Consider the following 22,247-nt stretch of genomic DNA (forward strand, 5'->3'; position numbering starts at 1 on the left):
CACAGGCTAGGTGCTCAGGGAGCTGAGTTTGAGCTGCGGGTGGTTGAAGGGAAGAGGGACATACTGGTTTGTGACTGGCTGAAACCAGGAGTGTTCAGATTGTGAGCACCAGTATGGGTATGAGATGGTGTGTGCACAGGAAGCTGTTTCTGGGTATGTTGGGTCCATGCCCAGCTACGCATGTGGCTGGGTGGGTCAGGCCAGTCCCATGGTGCTGGTTGTGTGTGTGTGTTGCCTGAGAGTAGGGTGTGTTCAGGCAGAACCGGTGGATCAGGCCAGGCCCTCCCTTGGGTGGGGGCAGGGCCAGGGGACAGGCCTCTAGGACAGGTGTTTCCAGTTCCTGGAACCGCTTCCTTGTCCTTAGCCTCCCCCATACCTCCCAGCCTGGCACCTGGCAGAGGGGAGGAGGCCATGGATCCTTCGGGGTGGAACTCCCATTAATAGCTGGGCCAAGGGGTCAGAAAGCAATTGTGTGAGGCTCGGGAGCACGTCTTTTATGCAAGTTGGTCACACCAGGCCCTGAGTGTAAAGTCAGTGAGTCAGTGAGCCTGCCCTTCCCTTCGTCCCAGAGCATCTAGAACCAGGAACTATCTGTCCAGCTGTATTTCCTCCCCAGCAAGGAGACTGGGGAGACGGCGCAGGTGGCAAGAGCCTAGGACCTTAGGCGCCTTGAAGAGAAGAGGGGCAAGTGGGAGGAGGCACTTTCTCCCTGCTCTGTGCCTGAACTTCCACCTGAACTGTCCCCCCCCCGCCCCCCAGCAAGTTCTGTTGACCATGTGACCCCTCCCCAGGGCACTGGAAACCAGACCTAGGGGAAACATGGGAGCTGGCACCGCTCTTGGAGATGGAGCCCAGCCCCTTGTTTCTCCCCTGGGGAAACTGAGGCCCACAAAAGGGAGGGATTCGGCTCAAGGACGTGCAGTGAGTTTGGGGCCCAGCCAGGTGCTGGGCCCTCTCCCGGGGAGAGGGGGCCATGCAAGGGGAAAAGGGCAGCTGGGGGCCCCCCTTGTTCAGCAGGCTGCTTCTCCTGCAGGTGATTGAGGAGTTCTACAACCAGACATGGATCCACCGCTACGGGGAGCGCATCTTGCCGGCCACACTCACCACACTGTGGTCCCTCTCCGTGGCCATCTTCTCTGTAGGAGGCATGATTGGCTCCTTCTCTGTGGGCCTTTTTGTTAACCGCTTTGGCCGGTGAGCAGAGGGGTCCTGGCCCTGGCCGGGGTGTCCCAGATGGGAGGGGGGGAGACTTCCCTGCCTGTTCAGGGTGTTGCCTATGACCTAGCCCCTGGGAATCTGAGGAGATGAAGGCACCCACCTGACCTGTGACCCCACCCCCAGGCGGAACTCAATGCTGATGATGAACCTGCTGGCCTTCGTGTCCTCTGTGCTCATGGGCTTCTCGAAACTGGGCAAGTCCTTTGAGATGCTGATCCTGGGCCGCTTCATCATCGGTGTGTACTGTGGCCTGACCACAGGCTTCGTGCCCATGTACGTGGGGGAGGTGTCTCCTACGGCCCTTCGAGGGGCCCTGGGCACCCTGCACCAGCTGGGCATCGTTGTCGGCATCCTCATTGCCCAGGTAAGCTGGGGCAGGGTCTGTTTGCTCGCACTGCCCGCACCCCACAGCTTCGGTGGCTCTAATGTCTGTGTCCAGATGACTCCCCGATGAGAATTCTCATCCAGCCTTCCACAGCCCTGCAGCAAAGGACAGCCTCGTGGCACACATCCTAGTAGGCCCAGATCCCGGAGAACACTCCGCCACTCAGGATTTCCCCAAGGCCTCCCTGGCGTGAGAGCCAAGTCCAGATGACCCTTCCCGTCCCAGCCTACTCAGCCTTGTGTCCTGTCCTTCCCCTGGTATTCCAGCCTCAGGGGAGCCCACTGGTACCCCCATGTGCCAGGCTCTCCCATGCCTCCAGGCCTTGATGCCTTTATATATACACGACCTTTGCTCCAGAAGGCTTTCCCTTCCCCATCCCCAAGCCCCCATGCCCTGTGACTCGCCTGCCACACTTGTAGCCATGCCATTTGTCCCCCTACCTGTGCCATGAGGTAGGTCCTACTTTCCCCGTGTGACAGATGAGGGAACTGAGGTTCAGAAAAGCTAAGGCTTGCCTTACTGGCAGCGCCTCCACAAAGAAGGTGAAGGCCACTGGGTGGAGTGGGGCTCAGAGTGGGGGCTGGGGCAGGGGTGACCGGGGCCACTTCCTCCATCCCTGCTTCCCCCAGGTGTTCGGCCTGGACTCCATCATGGGCAACGGGGACCTGTGGCCCCTGCTGCTGAGCATCATCTTCATCCCGGCCCTGCTGCAGTGCATCCTGCTGCCCTTCTGCCCTGAGAGCCCCCGCTTCCTGCTCATTAACCGCAATGAGGAGAACCGGGCCAAGAGTGGTACGGACAGGGCCCTGCCCGCCTCCCCTCACCACCCCCTGGCCCTGGCCTTCTTCCTGCTCTGAGCCACCCCCACTTTCCCTCCGGTCCCCCCCCCCCAGTGCTGAAGAAGCTGCGCGGGACGGCTGACGTGACCCGTGACCTGCAGGAGATGAAGGAGGAGAGTCGGCAGATGATGCGGGAGAAGAAGGTCACCATCCTGGAACTGTTCCGCTCGCCCGCCTACCGCCAGCCCATCCTCATTGCCGTGGTGCTGCAGCTGTCCCAGCAGCTGTCGGGCATCAATGCTGTGAGTGCCCCCTCACCCGCCCTTTCCTGTGGGCCGCGGCCAAACCCTGTGGCCAAGTGACCTGAACCCCAACTGGAAACAAACACGCCCCTGCCAAAGGAGCAGCTTTCCTTCAGAACCCAACCCCGCAGCGCCCTGGTCCCGTGTCCCCTTCGTTCTGTCCTCACCCTGGGTCCCGCACCCGCAGGGACAGAGGCAGGAGAAGGGCCACGGCACTCGGCCAAGCCCCAGCCACTTCTCTGGCCCCTAGGTGTTCTATTACTCCACGAGCATCTTCGAGAAGGCGGGCGTGCAGCAGCCTGTGTATGCCACCATCGGCTCCGGCATCGTCAACACAGCCTTCACTGTCGTGTCGGTGAGTCTGCGCCGTGGCCCAGCCCCGGTCAGCTGTCAGGCTCCAGCGCAGGGTGGCCTCCGGGCCTCATGACCGAAGGGCAGAGCTTACCGTGAGCTGAGCGTGTGTCAGGTTCTCCGTAAGTGCTGTCGCATCTCATCCTGACAAGCCTGTCAAGTCCATTACTCACATCAAACAGCCCACGACACTGATGCTCAGAGAAGTGCAGTGGCTGCCCAGAGTCACAGCCAGGATGCTCCACTCTGGGGCCAGTTGTCACCCCCTGTCCTGCTGTCTGGAGCCAGCTCTCTGCCCCTCAGATCCTATGTGGTCCCTGTGAGCCCCAGGGAGGAGGTGGTGCCGTCTTCCCTGGTCTCTGCAGTACCGTGTGGCTTTCCCAGCACTGGGGATGAGCCTCAGGATGGGGGTGGGGGTCGGAGAGGCACCGGGAGCGGGCGGCACTGACCCCGTGTCTGCCCACAGCTGTTTGTGGTGGAACGAGCCGGCCGGCGGACCCTGCACCTCATCGGCCTGGCCGGCATGGCGGGCTGTGCCGTGCTCATGACCATCGCGCTGGCGTTGCTGGTGAGTGGCCACGCTCGGGGCGGGGTGTGGGGGGGACAGCCCCCGGGAGCTTCCGGTCCCAGAGGGACTATGGCGGTCCCAGAGGGACTATGGCAGCTCCAGCCTGGCCAGTGGCATCCAGAGCCCAGATGGGGGCTGCCCTCTCCCTAGTTCTGCCCCCTTCTCCCCAGCCCCACTCGGGCTCGGGTCTGACCTTCTGGCCCCCTAGGCTGTCTCCTTCCACCCACTCACCGCCGGTCGTGCCCTGGCTCCTCTCTGTTTGGTGTTTTCTCGCCACAGCACCTCTGGCCCCAGAACCCAAGTCCCTCTCCCCAGGAATTGCTCTGCCAGTACTGAGCCTTTCTGCATCCGTGGCCTTAGTTCATCTTCAGAAGAGCCCCAGAAAGTAGGACCCCCCCTTACCACCAAGACACGGAAGCATGCCTTCTCTCCGTTGTCACCACTGCCCCGTGTGTTGTTAGTATTCCCAGTTCACAAGTGAGGAAACATAGTCCCAGTGAGGTTAGGAATGCAGCAGATAAAGGACAAAGCCAGGAACTGACCTCAGGTCTGCTTGCCCCAAGCCTGTGACTGTTAGTAACCACTGTAGTAACCATGTACCAGCCACTTTCCCTGCACGAACCCTCATTTGTCCGCCCTCTGGGCCAGGAAGCAGCAGTATGGTCATTTGACAGCTTAACCAAAATCTGGAAAGTCTGGTGATTGCTAAGAGGTCCAGCATGCTGCAGCGGATGCGTGACAGATCTGGGATCAGAACCAAAGCCTGTAGCTTCTCCACGGTGGCCTCCTTGAGGAGAATGATTATATAGGGCCACGTGCTTGGGGCCTATGCTGCTGGCCCTGAGCTGAGCACCTTACAGTCTTTAATACTTACTCCAGAAATGTTTTTGCACATCATTCCACATCAGACTGCTCTGCATCCAGAGCCAGGGGACCACAGGGACCTCTTCTTAGCCCATCCCATGTGCACCCCACATTACTGTTCCCACAGGATACGCTCCAGCTCACCCGCCCTGCAGGACTTAGATCATTTTGTTCAGATGAGGAAAGTGAGACCCTGTGCAGGGTACCTAAGTCATGTGGCAAATCCAGGTTCAGCCCCAGGCCGCCTGCCTCCCGCCTCCCAGCCCAGAGGTCTTAGCCCTGCCCTGGGCTACATCTGCAGTTTGTTTCCTCGGAGCATCCATCACAGCCTAATCTAACTTTCCACCCCTCTCTTGTCCTCAACAGGAACAGCTGCCCTGGATGTCCTATCTCAGCATCGTGGCCATCTTTGGCTTTGTGGCCTTCTTTGAAGTGGGCCCTGGCCCCATACCATGGTTCATTGTGGCTGAACTCTTCAGCCAGGGTCCTCGCCCAGCTGCCATTGCTGTTGCTGGCTTCTCCAACTGGACCTCAAATTTCATTGTGGGCATGTGCTTCCAGTATGTAGAGGTGAGAACCGCCACTGCCTCCCTGACCACCATTCCTCCCCTGCATGCAGGCCCCCTACTGCTGTGCAGAGTGCTCTCCCAGCTCTTCTCATCAGAATCCTGCTGAGGAGGAAATTGAGGCTCCGAAGCCCAGGTCACACAGCTAAAAACGCCAACCTCAATTCCGGGGTTCTTTCCTTAGCTTTGAATTGTCTGCGTTCTGCTCTGCAGGGGGACCACCCTGCTCCCTGGAGCCCATTACACGCCAGGTGCAGGCAGTCTCATTTAATCATCCCAGCACTCCTGGGTTGTGGGTAGCTGTTCCCCTTCTCAGATCAAAGGCCCCAAGTCCTACAAGTCAAGACCCTACAGCCAGGATGTAGGGTCAGGACTCCAACCAAGTGTATCTGTGTGTCTTTAGCAACTGTGTGGTCCATACGTCTTCATCATCTTCACCGTGCTCCTGGTGCTGTTCTTCATCTTCACCTACTTCAAAGTTCCTGAGACGAAAGGCCGGACCTTTGATGAGATTGCTTCCGGTTTCCGGCAGGGGGGAGCCAGCCAAAGTGACAAGACACCCGAGGAGCTCTTCCACCCCCTGGGGGCCGATTCCCAAGTGTGAGGCGCCCCACACCACCAGCTGGCCTGCTCCCAGCAGCTCCAAGGATCTCTCGGAGCACAGGCAGCTGGATGAGATTTCCAAACTGACAGATTTCAGCAGAGCTGGGCCTGGAGCTCCTTTCTTCAGCCAGCAATGATGTCCAGAAGAGTATTCAGGACTTGAATGGCTCCAGGATTTTAACAAAAACAAGACTGTTGCTCAGATCTTATTCAGAGAAGCAACAAGTTTTATAATTTTTTTTATTACTGATTTTGTTATTATTTTTTTATCAGCCAGAGTCTCCTGTATCTACACCCCAGACTTCACCCTGAATGGCTCAGTACCTGAAGGTGGGGACCAAGCCCTGCCTAGACACTTGCCTTCTTCACCACGCTAATCTGTAGGGCTGGACCTATGACCAACGACACACTAATCGAACTATGAACTATGAGGCTTCTACCCCAAGAGGTAGCTGTGGCCACTCTCTTCTGAGGCCTGGATCTCCCTACCCTAAGGTTCAGGCTCCATTAGGGTTCGCCCATACCCATCTCTTCCTACCCAACCACTCAAAGTAATTTTGCCTTGCCTGAGACCAGTTGGGAGCACTGGAGTGCAGGGAGGAGAGGGGATGGGCCAGACTGGGCTACCAGCTTCTAGTCTCCTTTGCACTGAGGGGTCAGATGATCACCATGAGGAGGGCCACTGAAGGCTGAGAACTCACTGCGCAAGAAGACATGGACACTCCTGCCCTGCTGTGTATAGATGGAAGATATTTATATATATTTTTTGGTTGTCAATATTAAATACAGACACTAAGTTATAGTATATCTGGACAAACCAACTTGTAAATACACCACCTTACTCCTTCTGTAACTTACCTAAACAGATATAAATGGCTGGTTTTTAGAAACATGGTTTTGAAATGCTTGTGCATTAAGGGTAGGGAGATTTGGATGGGATGGGAGAGAAGCAACTGCTATAGTGACTTTGGACTTTGTGACTCGAGATCCAGTCCCTTCTAATCACTTCTGATCAACACACTCTACTACTTAGCCTAGGACCATTCTACCCTGAATGTACCCCATCTCATCTGATCTCCAGAGGCTAAGCAAGTTCGGGCCTAATACTTGGTTGGGAGACCCTCTATTGCTTGAAAATCTGTATGACCCCTTATTACCCAGAGAAAATCTAAATATCCTGGCATTCAAGGCATTCCTATTTTCCTTCACATGATAGCTGGTATTCAGAAAATGATAGTTATGTGCTAACCTTGATGCTCAGGCCTTAATATGCATTATCTTGAATGTGAGGTGGTACTTTATCTGCATTTGACAGGCTCAGAGAGGCCCGAAACCACAGCAAATCATTCTAGAACTCCTACTTTTAACAATTACACAACCCTTAACCCATACCTGAGTCGTCCTACCGCCCCCCGCCCCCACCACCAGTGGGCCCAGTGAGCGCTGTCAAGCTGCCTTCATCCATTTCACTTGGAAATGCCCCCTCTGATCCAGCTTAGATGCTACTGTGGCCTCTCTAAAGACTTCTGACCCCCATTCCCACCCAGGAATTTAAAGAGCTTCATCTGTTCCTTTCCTATGGTACTATATACCCTTCCACCTTTTATCTACAACTCCTAATTTCTCCCTCTACTATCAATTTCATGGAAAAAAGTCAGTTTGGTTCATCTGAGTCTTTGGCGTTAAAGGCGGGCTTGGCACACTGCGGGCATTTGGAAAATGGTGAAATAAAGCACCAAGGAAATTCGTCCCTAGAGCTTCAGCTGAGAAAATCGGGCGGGGGGCGGGGGTGTGGAATTTGCCTGTAGAAGCCTTCATAACTGCACTCAGGCAGAACTACACGAAGAGTGGTTGTAGGAGAGAGTGAGAAGGGAAAACAGGTACTTAGTAAATGAAGTGCCTATGTCCATTATCATTAGGTACAAAGAATCTGAGGCATTATCCATCCCCGTCTCACAAATGAGGAGTGTGGTTCAGAAAAGGGTTAGCCTTGCCGGAGCCTGAAGGCTTAAAGCCTGAAGGGCTGGGGCCAGGTAAGAAGTGTGACCGAGGAAGACTTAATGTGTCTCCAAGAAGGTTCCGTTGAAAGCAGTTACTTTTGTAAGCTTCGAGGGGGCCCCTGGAGGGGAAGTGCAAAGAGGAGTTAGGGGCCCACGATGCCAGGGGTGAGCTCCGGGCTCGTAAAAGCTCATGGCGGCGCTCCTGGCGGCTATTGCCGCTGGATGTAAGGAAACACACCAGGGATGGGTTGGGGAGGGAGGAGCACACCAAGGATGCCAAGTCAATGGCGCCCACGAGCCAGAGGCCCCGAAGCGGGGCAGAGCCGACAGCACCCTAGCCCCGCCCCGGCCCCGGGCTCCAGACCCGGGTGTGAAAAGGCCCGAGAACCCACTCCCCGATTCCCCGCCCGCATTGGGATTGCCCCTCCGTGCCCGGCGCCGGCCATTTCCCAAAGTGCGCCCTGCGCGCAGGCGCCGGGAGCCCGGACCCGCCCCAGCCGTGGCCCACAATGCCCCGGGAGGCACAGCTTCCGTTCCCTCGACGCCTTTTCTCCCAGCCGCGCAGTCCACCACCGCCGGGGGGATCGGCCGTTCTCCCCAGATCCCAGCAACAGTGCTCCAGGACCCGCTCGGCGATCGCTCCTTTCGTCGCCTCGCAGGAAGGGCGGGGCTCCGCGGCGTCTCCACCAATCAGCCGCACCGTTGGCTGGCGGGGGGCGGGCCCTAGGCCGCCACCAATCACAGCCTGGCTGCTCGGGCCGCGGTCCCGTAGCCCCGGGTAGGTCGGTGTGTGGGGAGGTGCGTTTGCGCTGGGGTAGCGCCGGGCCTTGGCGAGTGTAGCTTGCCTGGGAGTCCTATCGCCCGCGAGGTGACGTGTACGGTCTCTGACGGGAAGGCGCAACTAGGTAACGAGGCTGCGCTCGGCCACCTTCTTTTCCAGGACTTAGCTAAGTTCGCTGACAGTTTGTGAGATCCTTCATCTGATATCCTCGGCTCAAAAGTCTCCTCTCCCTGAAAACCCGAATCAGGTTACCCCTCTGGGCCCCACAGCGTCCTTCCTCTCTTTCCTCCATCAACTATACAGGAGTTGGCCGTCCTTCCACCAGACTGGGGAGGCCACTGCTAAGTCATTCCTTTGTCCCCAGGATCCCACCACAGACACTGGTCAGGGATGTTGAGTGAATGAACTAGAATTTAGACGCAGTGAAGTTTCACAATCTGAGTTTTTCCAGTGCAGTTTTAGGCAGAAAATCCAACAATTCCGCATGTGTATTTAATAGCAGGGAAAGAATATTCATTCTCTTCTGTCAAAACATTTTTAATGCCCCCCTTCTCATCCTACGATTTTTATTTCCTGAATCACCTACAGATCTGACCCATTCTGTCCATTGCAGTTGCTGGCCCGAGTGCTGGCTACTCATCATCTCCCTCCCAGGATCACTGCAGCACCTCCTCACTGTTCTCTCTGCTTTCTGTCTCCCCTTATTCTCCACACTGCAAATCTTTTTTTTAAGATTTTATTTTTAAGTAATCTCTATACCAATGCGGGGCTTGAACTCACAACCCCAAGGTCAAGAGTTCCATGTTCTACGGACTGAACCAGCCAGGCATCCCTGCAAATCTTTCTAAAATGCACATCTGGTCATGTCTCTCTCCTACTTAAAAACTTCCCTGGGTCCCCATTTCCCTTGAGATAATGCCCATCTTCCTTAGTCCAGAAATACAAGGCAATTCAGGATCAGTTTCTAGGGCTCAGATGTAGCCTCATCGCTCACCACTGCCCCCACCTCACCCTAACCATCCTCTAGGCATTGATCACTTTGTTCTCTGACCTCCACATACTCCTTCCCCTGTGGGCCTTTGGGTTCCCTCCACTCAGATCACCCTGCCACCTAACCTTGTTTTCCACCAGGTGATATATCCCATCACAGCCCTGGGGAAGCTGCTCCTTGGGACACTGCTGCCAACTAGTGGCTGTTGTGTGAACACTTAGGGCAGGTGGTAACCTCAACATCTTAGGGGTTCAGAGAGAATAGATTGCTTTGGCGATAACCCTTCACTGGAACTATTACAACAAATCCATTTGGTGACCCTATCCCTGGCACCCAGAATGACCTTCCTAAAGCAATGTCTGACCACATTTTTCTACGGCTTAATGTTCCTCACTATCTCATGATAAAGCCCAGATTCCTTAACCTAGCAGTCAAGATTGTTCACATTCTGGTCCTTGGATACCTTGTCTCCCAATACGCTCCGTCAGCACTCTAGGATCCAGCCACAGTGATGTGCTCAGTGTTTCCTGTACAGCTCCTCACCTAACTAACCCAAAACATTTTGTGCAAGCTCCTTCTTTCTCCTGATCTGCCTTTGCTCTCTCTATAAGGCCATTTGATCTCAACTGGATTAAATTAACTGTCACTTTCCCTACAAAGTGTCCATTCATTCCTTCAACTGTTACTTCAACTGTTACTTAAAGAGCATGGGCACATGCTCTTTGCCAAGCTTTCTCCTAAGCAACGTGGTGTCTTGGAAAGAAGGTGCTATTTAGCAGAATAACCTTGAAGAAATCACTTTTCTGATCTTCAGTTTCCTCCTCTGTGGTGATATTAAGATGAAATAAGATAATATATGTGTAAAGCCACCATAAGCTGAAATTAGTCCACATTCCCTCTTCCATTCTATTGGGAAAGTCTGGTGCTCACCCCCGAGATTTCTGTGATTTCCCAGGGATTTCTTCCATTCTCAAGGTCATCTCTGGCTCTGACAGTGGACATCTCCTAAACCACCGGGTGATGGATTCCCGGTGCAAGCTGTTTCCTGTCTTGGAACTCAGATCTTTTGTTTTGCTTCATTCATTTACTGACCAATTACTGGGTGTCTGGCATTCTTCCAGGGCCGGGGATAATAAAGATAGGACTTCATGGAGCTTACTTTTTTGGGGGGGGGGAGCCAATAAGCAATCAACAAATGCATAATAAAGTATCAGATGGTGATTTGTGTTATGAGGGGAAAAGGCAATCTAAAGAGAGAGGATGATGGATTGTGAGGGCAGGTACGGATAGGTCAGATTTAGATGAGATAATTTGAGGGCCTCCCTGAGGGAGTGGTATTTGAACACGATGAGTGAGGGAGGGAGCAAATCATATATGTGTCTGGGGGAGAAACCTTCTAAGTCAAGGTACAGCAAGTTCTAAGGTGCAAAGGCAGGACCATGTTTGGTGTGTTGGAGGACCAGCTAGGAGGCCAAGGCAAGTGGCCCAGGTGACAAGTAAATGAGGTCAGAGAGGTGACAGAGTGCTAGGTCATGTAGGGCCTTTAGATAACCTGAGAACTTTTGTTTTGTTTTTAAATGTAAGATGAGACTTCACAGTTTTGATAATTTGTGTTAATTGTAATCTGTAGTTATGGTCAGCAGGTTAGTTATCACGGGTTGGTGAGCAGATCCAACCTCCTGTGGCATATTTTACAACTTTGAGGGGATCAACATAACTCCCCACATTTCAACATACATAGTTTTCTATAACAAAAATATAGTTGTAAGGTTACAACAACCCATGAAAGATAGTTATGAAAACAAACCTCTGACTATTACAAGAATTTCATTGCCTTTCCTAAAAAGGGGTCTTCAGAATTCAATTGCTCTCTATGATAGAAAGCAGTATGAAAGATAAGGATAGATTTAACCTAAACTTTATAAAAACTGGAAGGTAAATATTCTCTCACTGCTTTCCTTTCTTTCTAAGCAGAGGATAGAAGATTTTTTAGTGTTTTGTATTTCAAAAGCACTTGTGCCAACAGGATGCACTCAAAGTTTCTCATGGTATATCACTGATACTTGTGGCCTAGGGTTTAAAATCTAATTTTAAACAAGGTATATCAAAGTATTTGGGGCTTATAATTTATTTCCACACACCTTAGTGCAGATTGTCATGTAATTTACAGTGTGTCTCAGTCCCCCCCAACACCACAGCCTTGTTGACACCTGACCTTGACATCTGGTTCTCAGTGGCAGATCCTCAAGAAGCTTGAGGATAGGGGTTAGAAGTAAAGGCTCTGGGGGCATGATGTCCAGACACAAATCCCCATCAGTTTTTATTGTCTTTTTACAGAGGTGGGAGTGGAAGCTAAGACAAGGGACACAGTTAAGAATACTTGCCCCAGGGATGCCTGGGTGGCTCATTTGGTTAGGCGTCTACCTTCAGCTCAGGTCATGATCCTAGGGTCCTGGGATCGAGTCCCACATCAGGATCCTTGCTCAGTGGGAAGTCTGCTTCTTCCTCTGCCCCTTACCCTGCTTGTGCTCTCTCTCTCTCTCGCTTGCTCTCTCTCTCTGACAAATAAATAAATAAAATCTTAAAAAAAAATAAAACAATACTTACCCTAGAGATCTGCGAGGATTAGACAAGACCAACTGGTATACTCTTCATGTAGAGCTTGACCAGAGAAAAGATAAAAAATAGGAACTATTATCATTTCCCGACACTTTCTCCATCCGTGTCATATCTTTGAGTTTTCCTTTCTATTGGCCAAGATTATAGCTAGCTAATCCTCCAAACTAAATGCCAACTGAGAGGAAGCCAAGGTGAGTATGGGCTTCTCTCCTCTCTCTGCTTGGAGGTTACATATATTTATGGCCACAGTGATCCCTGGTGGCCTAGTTTCTATCTTTAATACCAATAGCAGCCGGTGTTTAGATAGTGAGTACTATTTGTCAAGCACTGTTCTTTTTTTTTTTTTTAAGATTTTATTTATTTATTTGAGAGAGCAAGAGAGAGAGAGAGAGCACAAGCAGGGTAGAGGGGCAGAGGGAGAGGGAGAAGCAGGCTCCCTGCTGAGCAGGAAGCCCAATGCGGGACTCATCCCAGGACCGGGAGATCATGACCTGAGTTGAAGGCAGACGCTTAACTGTCGGAGCCAGCCAGGCGCCCCTGTCAAGAACTGTTCTAAATCTATGACATCTATTAATACATTAGATCTTTAGAAACACCCTAGGGGGTACATACTCTTATGATTATGCCCATTGTCTAGATGAGGCAGCTGCAGCTGTGCTGCTAACAGAAGAACACTCTCTTAACCAGCCTTCCATTTCCATTATGGTTGAGCTGCCTCCTTTGAAATCCAATCAAGAGGAAAAACTGGTCTTATCTCCCATCACTCTGCTCAATAAAGAGGCAGTTTTTATTTCCATTTATTGCTGAACAAATTGAGACATAAAAAAGTCAGGCAGTTTCTTGTCAGCCCATCATCCTGGCGGAGGGGAGGGTGGGCAGTGCTATATGCTCTCTGCCTAGTGCAACTGCTTATGTATGTGAAGTGTGGTGACTGAGAACGTGACTTTGAAACAGGAAGCACAGAACTTTAAGTAATGCTGCATATGATTCTGTGACCTCTCTTAGACTCCGTTTTTTTATCTATGAAAAGAGGATAATAACTGAACATATATCACCACAGGGTTGTTGTGAGTATTGGATGAGAAGAGACTTATGGTACCTGGCTCACAGCAAGTGCTCACTAAATGGTTATTATTATTATTATTATTATTATTATTATATTATATAGCCAACTTTGCTGGCTTTCTTAAAAACTACTTAGATCAAAAGCAACTGGGTCAAAAATCTATAAAGTTGTTCTTTTATTCTTTGGGCAATAGGTGCTGGAGCTTAGGCAAACTTTAGCCTTTCATTTTATATTTTCAGAAATCATGTCTAACTCTTTGAGATACATCTTCAGAGGCAAGCTCTATAAGGGATATTTCAGGTCAAGTCATTTATGGGAAAAGATTTATTGTTCTCTGAGTGTAAACTGAAATACCTCCTCAACCAAGTCCACTTCCTCCATACTCTTCCTGTTTCAGTTCTCGTCACTCAGATCTGGGATTAGCAGTCCTCCCTGCTGGACTACACACTGCAGAAAGAATACCTAACCAGTCATTTAAGGCTCTGTAGTCACTGGCTTGCTTTTTCTTACACCCTTATTTCCTGCTAATACCCCTAGTAATCTGTAAACGTTTTTGCTTTAAAGTCTATTTTGTCTGATATTAGGAGAGCTATCTTTACTCCCCTTTGGCTACTGTTTGTGTGGAATATCTTTTTCTGTCTTTTCACTTTCAATCTATTTGTGTCTTTGGATCTAAAGTGAGTCTTTGGTAGACAGCATCTTAGTTGAATCAAGTGTTTTTATCCATTCTGCCAGTCTGTCTTTTGACTGGAAAAATTAAACCATTTACATGTAGAGTAATTACCAATAAGGAGGGATTTACTTCTGTCATTTTGCTATTTGTTTTCTATATGCCCCATAGCTTTTTTTGTCTCTTGTTTCTTGCATTACTGTCTTCTCTTGTGTTTGGTTGATTTTTTTTTTGTAATAAAATGTTTAAATTCCTTTCTCTTTTCCTTTTGTTTATATTCTGTAGCTATTTTCTTTGTGGTTACCATGGGGATTGCATTTAACATCCTAAAGTTATAACACTCTAATTTGAACTTATAACAGCTTAATAAGATACACAAACTCTGTTCCTTTTCAGTTCTGTCCCCACCCATTTTGGTCATTGATGCCACAAAATTATATCTTTATACATCGTGTGCCCTGAAACATAAACTAATAATTCTTTTAAATTCTTTAGTCTCTTAAATTATGTCAAAAACAAAATTTGGAGTTATAATCTGAAGTTACAATAACACCAGCTTTTAAACCAATAATTAGGGTTTTTTTCTTTAAATGTATTATTCTCTTTATTTTTTTAATTTTTATTTATTAATTTATTTATTTAGCCTCATGAATACACTTCTAGGCACATGCAGATTTTATGTTTTTAAAAAATGTTTTATTTAAATTCATTTTAGTTAACATATACTGTATTACTAATTTCAGGGGTAGAATTTAGTGATTCATCAGTTACATATAACACCCTCATTTCATCAAGTGCTCTCCTTAATGCACATGATGTAGAAAACACCAAGTGCAGTTACAAACCACTGTTACAGTAATACTAGCTGTTGTAATTACCATGCATTTACTTTTATTGAGATTTCTATTTCTGTATATGGCTTCAAGTTACTGTCTGATATCCTTTTAATTCCACCTTGCAGGACTCCCTTGAGCATTTCTTGCAGACCAGATCTAGTGGTCACAGATTCCTTCAGCTTTTGTTTATCAGAGAATGTCTTAATTTCTCCTAACCTTTTGAAAGACATTTTTGCCACATACAAATCCTGGTTGGCAGTTTTTATTTTCTTTGAACACTTTGAATGTGTTAGGCCACTGTCTTCTGGCCTCCAAAGTTTCTGATGAAAAATCTGCTTATGATCTTATTGAGGATCCCTTGTATTTGATGATGTTTCTCTCTTGCTGCTTTTACGATTCTCTCTTTGTCTTTGTCTTTTGCAAGTTTGATCCTAATGTCTCTTGACGTGGGTCTCTTTGAGTTCATCTTACTTGGAGTTCATGGAGCTTCTTAGATGTTTATATTCATATCTTTCATCAAATTTGGGAAGTTTTCAGCCATTATTTCTTCAGATATTATCTCTGTCTCTTTCTATTTCTCTTCCCTTTCTGGGACGCCCACAATGCTTATGTTGATCCACTTGATGATGTCCCACATACACTACACAATCTCTACTCTAGGCCCAAGTGTTTGTGGTGGAGTTGACTCTACCTCAGATTTGGGGTAAATCCCAGGCACAGCCAATTAAAGCATATTTCCCCAGACACAGTGATTGGTTCCAGAATAGACCCTTAAGCTAGGCAGAGTTAATGAGATGCAATGATTCTTTGGGGGGAACATTTGAGAGAGAGACAGCCACATTTTTTTATCTGTACTTGAGCCCAGAGGCTTTTAGGGGTGTGGTCACTCAGGGAAGCCATATGTACACTGGTTAAGAGCACAGGCTTTAAAGCCAGACATACATGGAGTTGATTGCTGCTGTCTGAACTTTTCTGAGCTTCAGTTCTTCATTTGTTAAATATATATAATAATAGCATCTGTGTGATTATTTTTTCAGGTCTGAGGGCAGATTTGGTGAACAGAAAAGACTCTAGCATCTTGGGTTTTAAATTAACATTACACTTATTCATCTACAAACTCAAAACTTTGGCTTTATTTAAGCCTTAAAAGTTTAATTTACAACTATACTATTATATTTATAAATTTATTATATCTATACAAAAATATTAATTAGGTTGGGGCACCTGGGTGGTGCAGTTTGAGCATCTGATTCTTGGTTTTGGTTCGGGTTGTGATCTCAGGGTCATGGGATCAGGCCCTGCATTGGGCTCCATGCTCACTGCAGAGTCTGCTTGAGATTCTTTCTCCCTCTCCCCCCCCCACTAATGCTCTCTCTCTAATTAATAAATCTTTAAATATATATATATTAATTAGGTTGGGGCACCTGGGTGGTTCAGTCAGTTATGTGTCCAACTATTGGTTTTGGCTCAGGTCATGATCTCAGGGTCGTGGTTGAGATTCTCTGCCTCTGCCTCTCCCTCTTCCCCTCCCCCTCTTCCTCATCTCCTGCTCTCTCTCTCAAAATAAATAAATACATAAAATCTTTAAAAATATATATTAATTAGGTTTAAAGGGATATTTTAATATTGTTCAAGCGACAGGCAGAACAATCTAAACTCTTTTTTTTTAAAGAATTTAAAGATTTTATTTATTTATTGGACAGAGAGAGAGAGAGAGAGCACATGCAGGGTGAGTGGCAGGCAGAGGAAGAGGGAGAAGCAGGCTTCCCGCAGAGCAGGGAGCCCGATGCGGGGATCGATCCCAGGACCCTGGGATTATGACCCGAGCCAAAGACAGACGCAAAACCAGACACCCCAGGACCTAAACTCTTAAACAATTAATCCCATTTTTAAATTTATAATATGTAATTCCATTAAGCATTTTTTTAAAAGACTTTATTAAGTCTTTTAAGTAATCTCTACACTCAACATAGGGCTCAAACCCAAACCCTGAGATCAAGAGTCACATGCTCTATCAACTGAGCCAGCCAGGTGCCTTCCCCCCCATTAAGCATTTTAAACTCTATTTGTAAATTTCATATATCCTATTTTCATTTTATACGCTTCATATGCCCGATTAATCCAGTTTCCATCCCTAATGAGCAAATCCTTCCCAAGTACTTGACAAAAATTTGTTTTATATATGTATATGTAACATAAATCTAGTAGATCTAGTTTTCAGATATTCCAATACTATTTCCAAACTTAATTAAATTTTCTTACACCTCATAGACTACCAGGTTCTTCAATATGCCATATTACTTCAAAATTATGACACACACATATTTTAAACACAAAAGTATAAATATGATAGGTTTGATTTACTTATCATCTCTATTTTTAATTTTAAGCCTTTTCAGGTTCGAAAGCTACTTAATCACTGAGAAAGAAGGTCTAACATGTCTCGGAAGTTCACATTACTGGGTCACCAATTCACAACCATGATAGAGTTACCATCTTGGAGGGTCACCTTGAGGTGACCAACTCAACAGTTTATGGCTCTGATATAGTTACCTTCTTAGGAAGGCTGAGGTTGACATCTTAAACAACCAGAGGCTATTGGGTTGACAATTTATTAACACAGTAAGGTCATTATCAGTCAGAGAATCGACACTGGGAAGCAGGACCTGAGCTTTGCAGGCTTCCAAGATGATTCTACCTGAGCCACATGTGGATACAGTGACCCCTTCTTTTTTTTTTTTTTTTTTTTTTTTAATTTTATTATGTTATGTTAGTCACCATACAATACATCATTACTTTTTGATGTGGTGATCCACGATCCATTGTTTTCATATAACACCCAGTGCTCCATGCAGTAGGTGCCCTCCTTAATACCCATCACTGGGCTAACCAATCCCCCCTCCTCCCTCCCCTCTAAAACCCTGTTTGTTTCCCAGAGTCCATAGTCTCTCATGGTTCATCTCTCCCTCCAATTTCCCTCCCTTCATTTTTCCCTTCCTTCTCCTAATGTCCTCCATGCTATTCCTTATGTTCCACAAATAAGTGAAACCATATGATAATTGACTTTCTCTGCTTGACTTATTTCACTTAGCATAATCTCCTCCAGTCCCGTCCATGTTGTTGTGAAAGTTGGGTATTCATCCTTTCTGATGGCTGAGTAATATTCCATTGTATATATGGGCCACATCTTCTTTATCCATTCATCAGTTGAAGGGCATCTCAGCTCTTTCCACAGTTTGGCTGTTGCGGACATTGCTGCTATGAACATTGGGGTGCATATGGCCCTTCTTTTCACTACATCTGTGTCTTTGGGGTAAATACCCAGGAGTGCAATTGCTGGGTCATAGGGTAGCTCTATTTTTAAATTTTTGAGGAACCTCCACACTGTTTTCCAAAGTGGCTGTACCAACTTACATTCCCACCAACAGTGTAAGAGGGTTCCCCTTTCTCCACAACCTCTCCAACATTTGTTGTTTCTTTCCCTGTCCATTTTTGCCATTGTAACTGGTGTAAGGTGGTATCTCAATGTGGTTTTGATTTGAATTTCCCTGATGGCTAATGATGATGAACATTTTTTCATGTGTCTGTTAGCCATTTGTATGTCTTCTTCAGAGAAGTGTCTTTTCATATCTTCTGCCCGCTTTTTGACTTGATTATTTGTTTTGTGGGTGTTGAGTTTGAGAAGTTCTTTATAGATCTTGGATACCAGCCCTTTATCTGTAGTGTCATTTGCAAATATCTTCTCCCATTCTGTGGGTTGCCTCTTTGTTGTGTTGACTGTTTCCTTTGCTGTGCAGAAGCTTTTTATCTTGATGAAGTCCCAAAAGTTCATTTTTGCTTTTGTTTCACTAGCTTTTGGAGATGTATCTTGAAAGAAGTTGCTGTGGGCGATGTCAAAGAGGTTACTGCCTATGTTGTCCTCTAGGATTTTGATGGATTCCTGTCTCACATTGAGGTATTTCATCCATTTTGAGTTTATCTTTGTGTATGGTGTTAGAGAATGGTCGAGTTTCATTCTTCTGCATGTGGCTGTCCAATTTTCCTAGCACCATTTATTGAAGAGACTGTCTTTTTTCCATTGCATGTTTTCTCCTGCTTTGTCAAAGATTATTTGACCACAGAGTTGAGGGTCCATATCTGGGTTCTCTATTCTGTTCCATTACAGTGACCCCTTCTTATAGTTGCCATAACACGGGACTTCTTGTCCATACCCTTCTCCTGGGTTCAAATTACACCCTTCTGTAATTCATCTGATTGAAATTTGCAACCTCAGCCAGGTTGCAAGAAAGGAAACTTCCATCACAATTTGAGTGAATTCTTGAATGCTCTTAAGATATTTTAATTCTGTTGTTCTTTAGAAGCTGAGGCCTTTCCAGCCTTCTTCCATGATTCTGATGTAATTGGTCTGGGTGCAGCCTAGGCATTAGGGTTTTTCAAAGCTCCTTCAAAGATTCTAATATGCAACCAAGGTTGAGAACCACTGTTATGCCCTCTCCTCTAGCTCTAAAGACATGTTACTTTTATTGCATTGGATCTTCTCATTCCTCTCTTTGTCTGCTAAAAGTTGTATTGATGGCAGTAAAGTTATAATATAAAATGTGGTTAAAACTTAAGGCCCTAGGATTAGACTGCCTTGTTAGTCTTTAGTGAATTTCTTACCTTCTCTGCCCTAGTGTCATCAGCTATAAGATGGGGACAATAATTGTACCTATCTCCTAGGGTTTTTTAAAAAGTAGAATTAAGTGGCATTATACATGTAATGCTTACTGAACAGAACCTACACATATTAAGTGCTCAGTAAATGTTAACTCTTCTTATTTTTTATGCAAATGGTGATATAACCTGCATATAAATCTCTTCCTTTCCAATCCTTATACGTCTGCCTTCATTTTCTGGTCTTATTGTATTGGTCAGCACCTCCAATATCATGCTGAGCATTAATGGTGATAGAAGTACCCCATCTCATTGACCTGCTTAGTTACCAATATTAAGAGAAATGCTTCTAAGGTTTAGAAGCTTACTCATACTTTAAAGTATGAGTTTTTATAGAGATATTGCTATAGATGCTCTTTTTCATTTTAAGGAAGTGTTCTTATTTTTCAGGGGGCACTGGATTTGTTATTTTTTTTTTTAAAGATTTTTAAAATTTATTTGAGAGAGAAAGAGAGCACAAGCAGGGGGAGGGGCAGAGGGAGAGAGAGAAGCAGACTCCTTGCTGAGTGGGGAGCCTGACATGGGGCTCAATCTCAGGACCCTGAGATCATGACCTGAGCTGAAGTCGGGTGCTTAACCAACTGAGCCACCCAGGCGCTCCAGGGGCACTGAATTTTATTGCATGTTTTCCATGCATCAGGGGAGATGATCAAATGGTTTTCCTCCTTTAATCTGTCAAGGTGATTTCCATTTTTGAAAGGACATCATTGATCAAAGGGGGAGAAATTGAGAATGGAAATTGTTACAAGGTGGAGGAGGGTCAGTAAAGTATTCTCCAAACTGAGAAGGCTTTTTGAAACCGAAAAACAATGCAAACCACTCCCTACTGTTTGTACAGTTTTATCCAGGGTAACTTATTGGCAAGAGGATCAGGTGAACAGACAGTCCAAACACCGCACAGCTATTTTTCGCCCACTCTGGACCTTAAGCCACAGCTTTTACAGAGTGAGAGGCATTGTGGTGAGGTCAAAGGGTAATCTATCTAAAGTGGCACCATCTGTAGATCTCTACTGGTTATCTCAAGTGGGGCCTTCTGTGCGCCAGTCCTTTCTACTAGTTATCTCAAGTGGGGCCTTCTGTGCGCCAGTCATCTCTATTAGTTATCTCACCTGGCGCCTTCTGGTCAGCCACTTTAGGGAAGATCAGGGCATACATTAACCTTCATGGGACCGGGAACATGTAGGCTCTAGGGAGGTCATCCCATGGTCATGAACAAGATGGAGGGCCAAAGATGGAGTCAGTGTTGTCAGCATTCCTGCAGAAATTTATCATGCAGGAAGAGAGACACCAAGGTTAACTAGAAAAAGTAAAAATAAGTCAGTAAATTCAGGAGAAACTATTCAGATTAGTCAGACCTTATGAAGAGAGAGAAGAGAAACAAGCAAAAATTATGGAGTGTTTCCATTATTATGACCACAAAAGTGAGGATTTCAAGAACACAGTGGGTGATTAACCAATTAGGATTAAAGCCTTAGTAACGACTGCACTGGATTTCCTGTATCCTTTTCTGACCTTGCCTCTTTCCAATTGTATTAGGTACATTTTTTAGTTTTTTGGTTTTGCTTTCCTCCCCAATTTTTATTTTGAAAAAAATCACCAGAAAATGTAAAATTATAGTATAATGAATTAATAGTTTATCCAATGCATAGATTCACCAATTAATACCATTTTATTTATCTAAGTATCCATCTATATACTTTTTTCTTTTTTGCTGAACGATTTGAAAGTTCCAGGCAACATGACATTTTATGCCTGAATATTTCAACATGTAACTCTTTTATTTTTTTTAAGTAGGCTCCATGCCCATCATGGAGCCCAGCACGGGGCTTGAACTTAGGACCCTGAGATCAAGACCTGAGATGAGATCAAGTGTCAGATGCTTAACTGACTAAGTCACCCAGGCACCCCAACATGTAACTCTTTAAGAACATGAGCATTCTCGGGGCACCTGGGTGGCTCAGATGGTTAAGCGTCTGCCTTCAGCTCAGGTCATGATCCCAGGGTCCTGGGATCAAGCCTGACATCGGGCTCCTGGCTCAGCGGGGAGCCTGCTTCTCCCTCTCCGTCTGCCTCTCCCCCTGCTCATGCTATCTCTTTCTCTCTGTATCTCTGTGTCTCAAATGAATAAATAAAATCTTAAAAAAATAATAAAAATAAAAAAATTAAAAGAACATGAGCATTCTCCTACATATCTGCAATACCATTCTCACATCTAAGAAATGTAACATTAATGATATCTAATATACAGTAACATTAAAATGTCATCAATTGTCCTCCCTCTTTATAACTTTTTTCTTATTTGATCTAGGCTCCATTTAAGAATCCCACATTGCCTTCGATTGTCAAGCCCTTTTTAGTATCCTTTAATCTTTATTTTTAATCACATACACACACACATGCTGTGCACATGCACATATACATATAGATAGTCCTTCATGACAATAATATTTTTTGAAGAGTCCAGGGGAGTTGTCTTTTAGAATGTCCCACAATCTGGATTTGGTCACTTTTCCCCCACAATTAGATTCAGGTTAATCGTTCTTGGCAAAAATACTATATGCATGATGTTTGTTTCCCATTACATCATGTCAGGAGGCACATAATTGTCTCCTATTGGTGATAGTTGGATCACTTGGTTCAGGTGATGTCCATCAGATCTCCATTTTAAGGGTACCTTTCCCTCTTCGTAGTTAGTCAAGTAACATATGGATTGATACTTGGAAACTGTGTAAATATCCTATCCTGCAACCATCTTCCATCCAGTGGTTTTAACATCCATTGATGACCCTCACCTGAATCCATCCATTACACTGATGACTGTAAAAGAGTGATCTTCTGAGGTAAAATACCACGTGCAAATGAAATAAATGGAAATTAGAAATTAGCAATTAGCTCTGCCTAGGGAGAAGTTCTGGGGAGGCACAAGGGATTTGTG

The 22,247-nt window shown here is 46.6% G+C and overlaps 1 protein-coding gene and 1 long non-coding RNA gene across 4 annotated transcripts in view; both read left to right on the plus strand.

Moving 5' to 3' along the window:
- Positions 1-6,526, plus strand: part of SLC2A1 (solute carrier family 2 member 1) — a 28,284-nt gene extending 21,758 nt beyond the window's left edge. For all 3 annotated transcript variants that reach the window (XM_078073280.1, XM_036073454.2, XM_036073453.2), the window contains 8 exons: positions 1,034-1,194; positions 1,342-1,582; positions 2,233-2,395; positions 2,497-2,684; positions 2,935-3,039; positions 3,502-3,603; positions 4,834-5,037; positions 5,437-6,526. In XM_078073280.1, the coding sequence (XP_077929406.1) occupies positions 1,034-1,194; positions 1,342-1,582; positions 2,233-2,395; positions 2,497-2,684; positions 2,935-3,039; positions 3,502-3,603; positions 4,834-5,037; positions 5,437-5,637 (1,365 nt within the window). In that variant the 3' untranslated portion in view covers positions 5,638-6,526. The remainder of the gene's footprint in view (positions 1-1,033; positions 1,195-1,341; positions 1,583-2,232; positions 2,396-2,496; positions 2,685-2,934; positions 3,040-3,501; positions 3,604-4,833; positions 5,038-5,436) is intronic.
- Positions 6,527-8,162: 1,636 nt separating this feature from the next.
- LOC118527400 (uncharacterized) overlaps positions 8,163-22,247 on the plus strand; it is a 55,037-nt gene continuing 40,952 nt past the window's right edge. The window contains exon 1 of the long non-coding RNA XR_013448216.1: positions 8,163-8,414. This is a non-coding gene — a long non-coding RNA (uncharacterized LOC118527400). The remainder of the gene's footprint in view (positions 8,415-22,247) is intronic.

The sequence above is a fragment of the Halichoerus grypus genome, chromosome 5 (genome assembly GCF_964656455.1).
Source record: "Halichoerus grypus chromosome 5, mHalGry1.hap1.1, whole genome shotgun sequence".
Lineage (NCBI taxonomy): Eukaryota > Metazoa > Chordata > Mammalia > Carnivora > Phocidae > Halichoerus > Halichoerus grypus.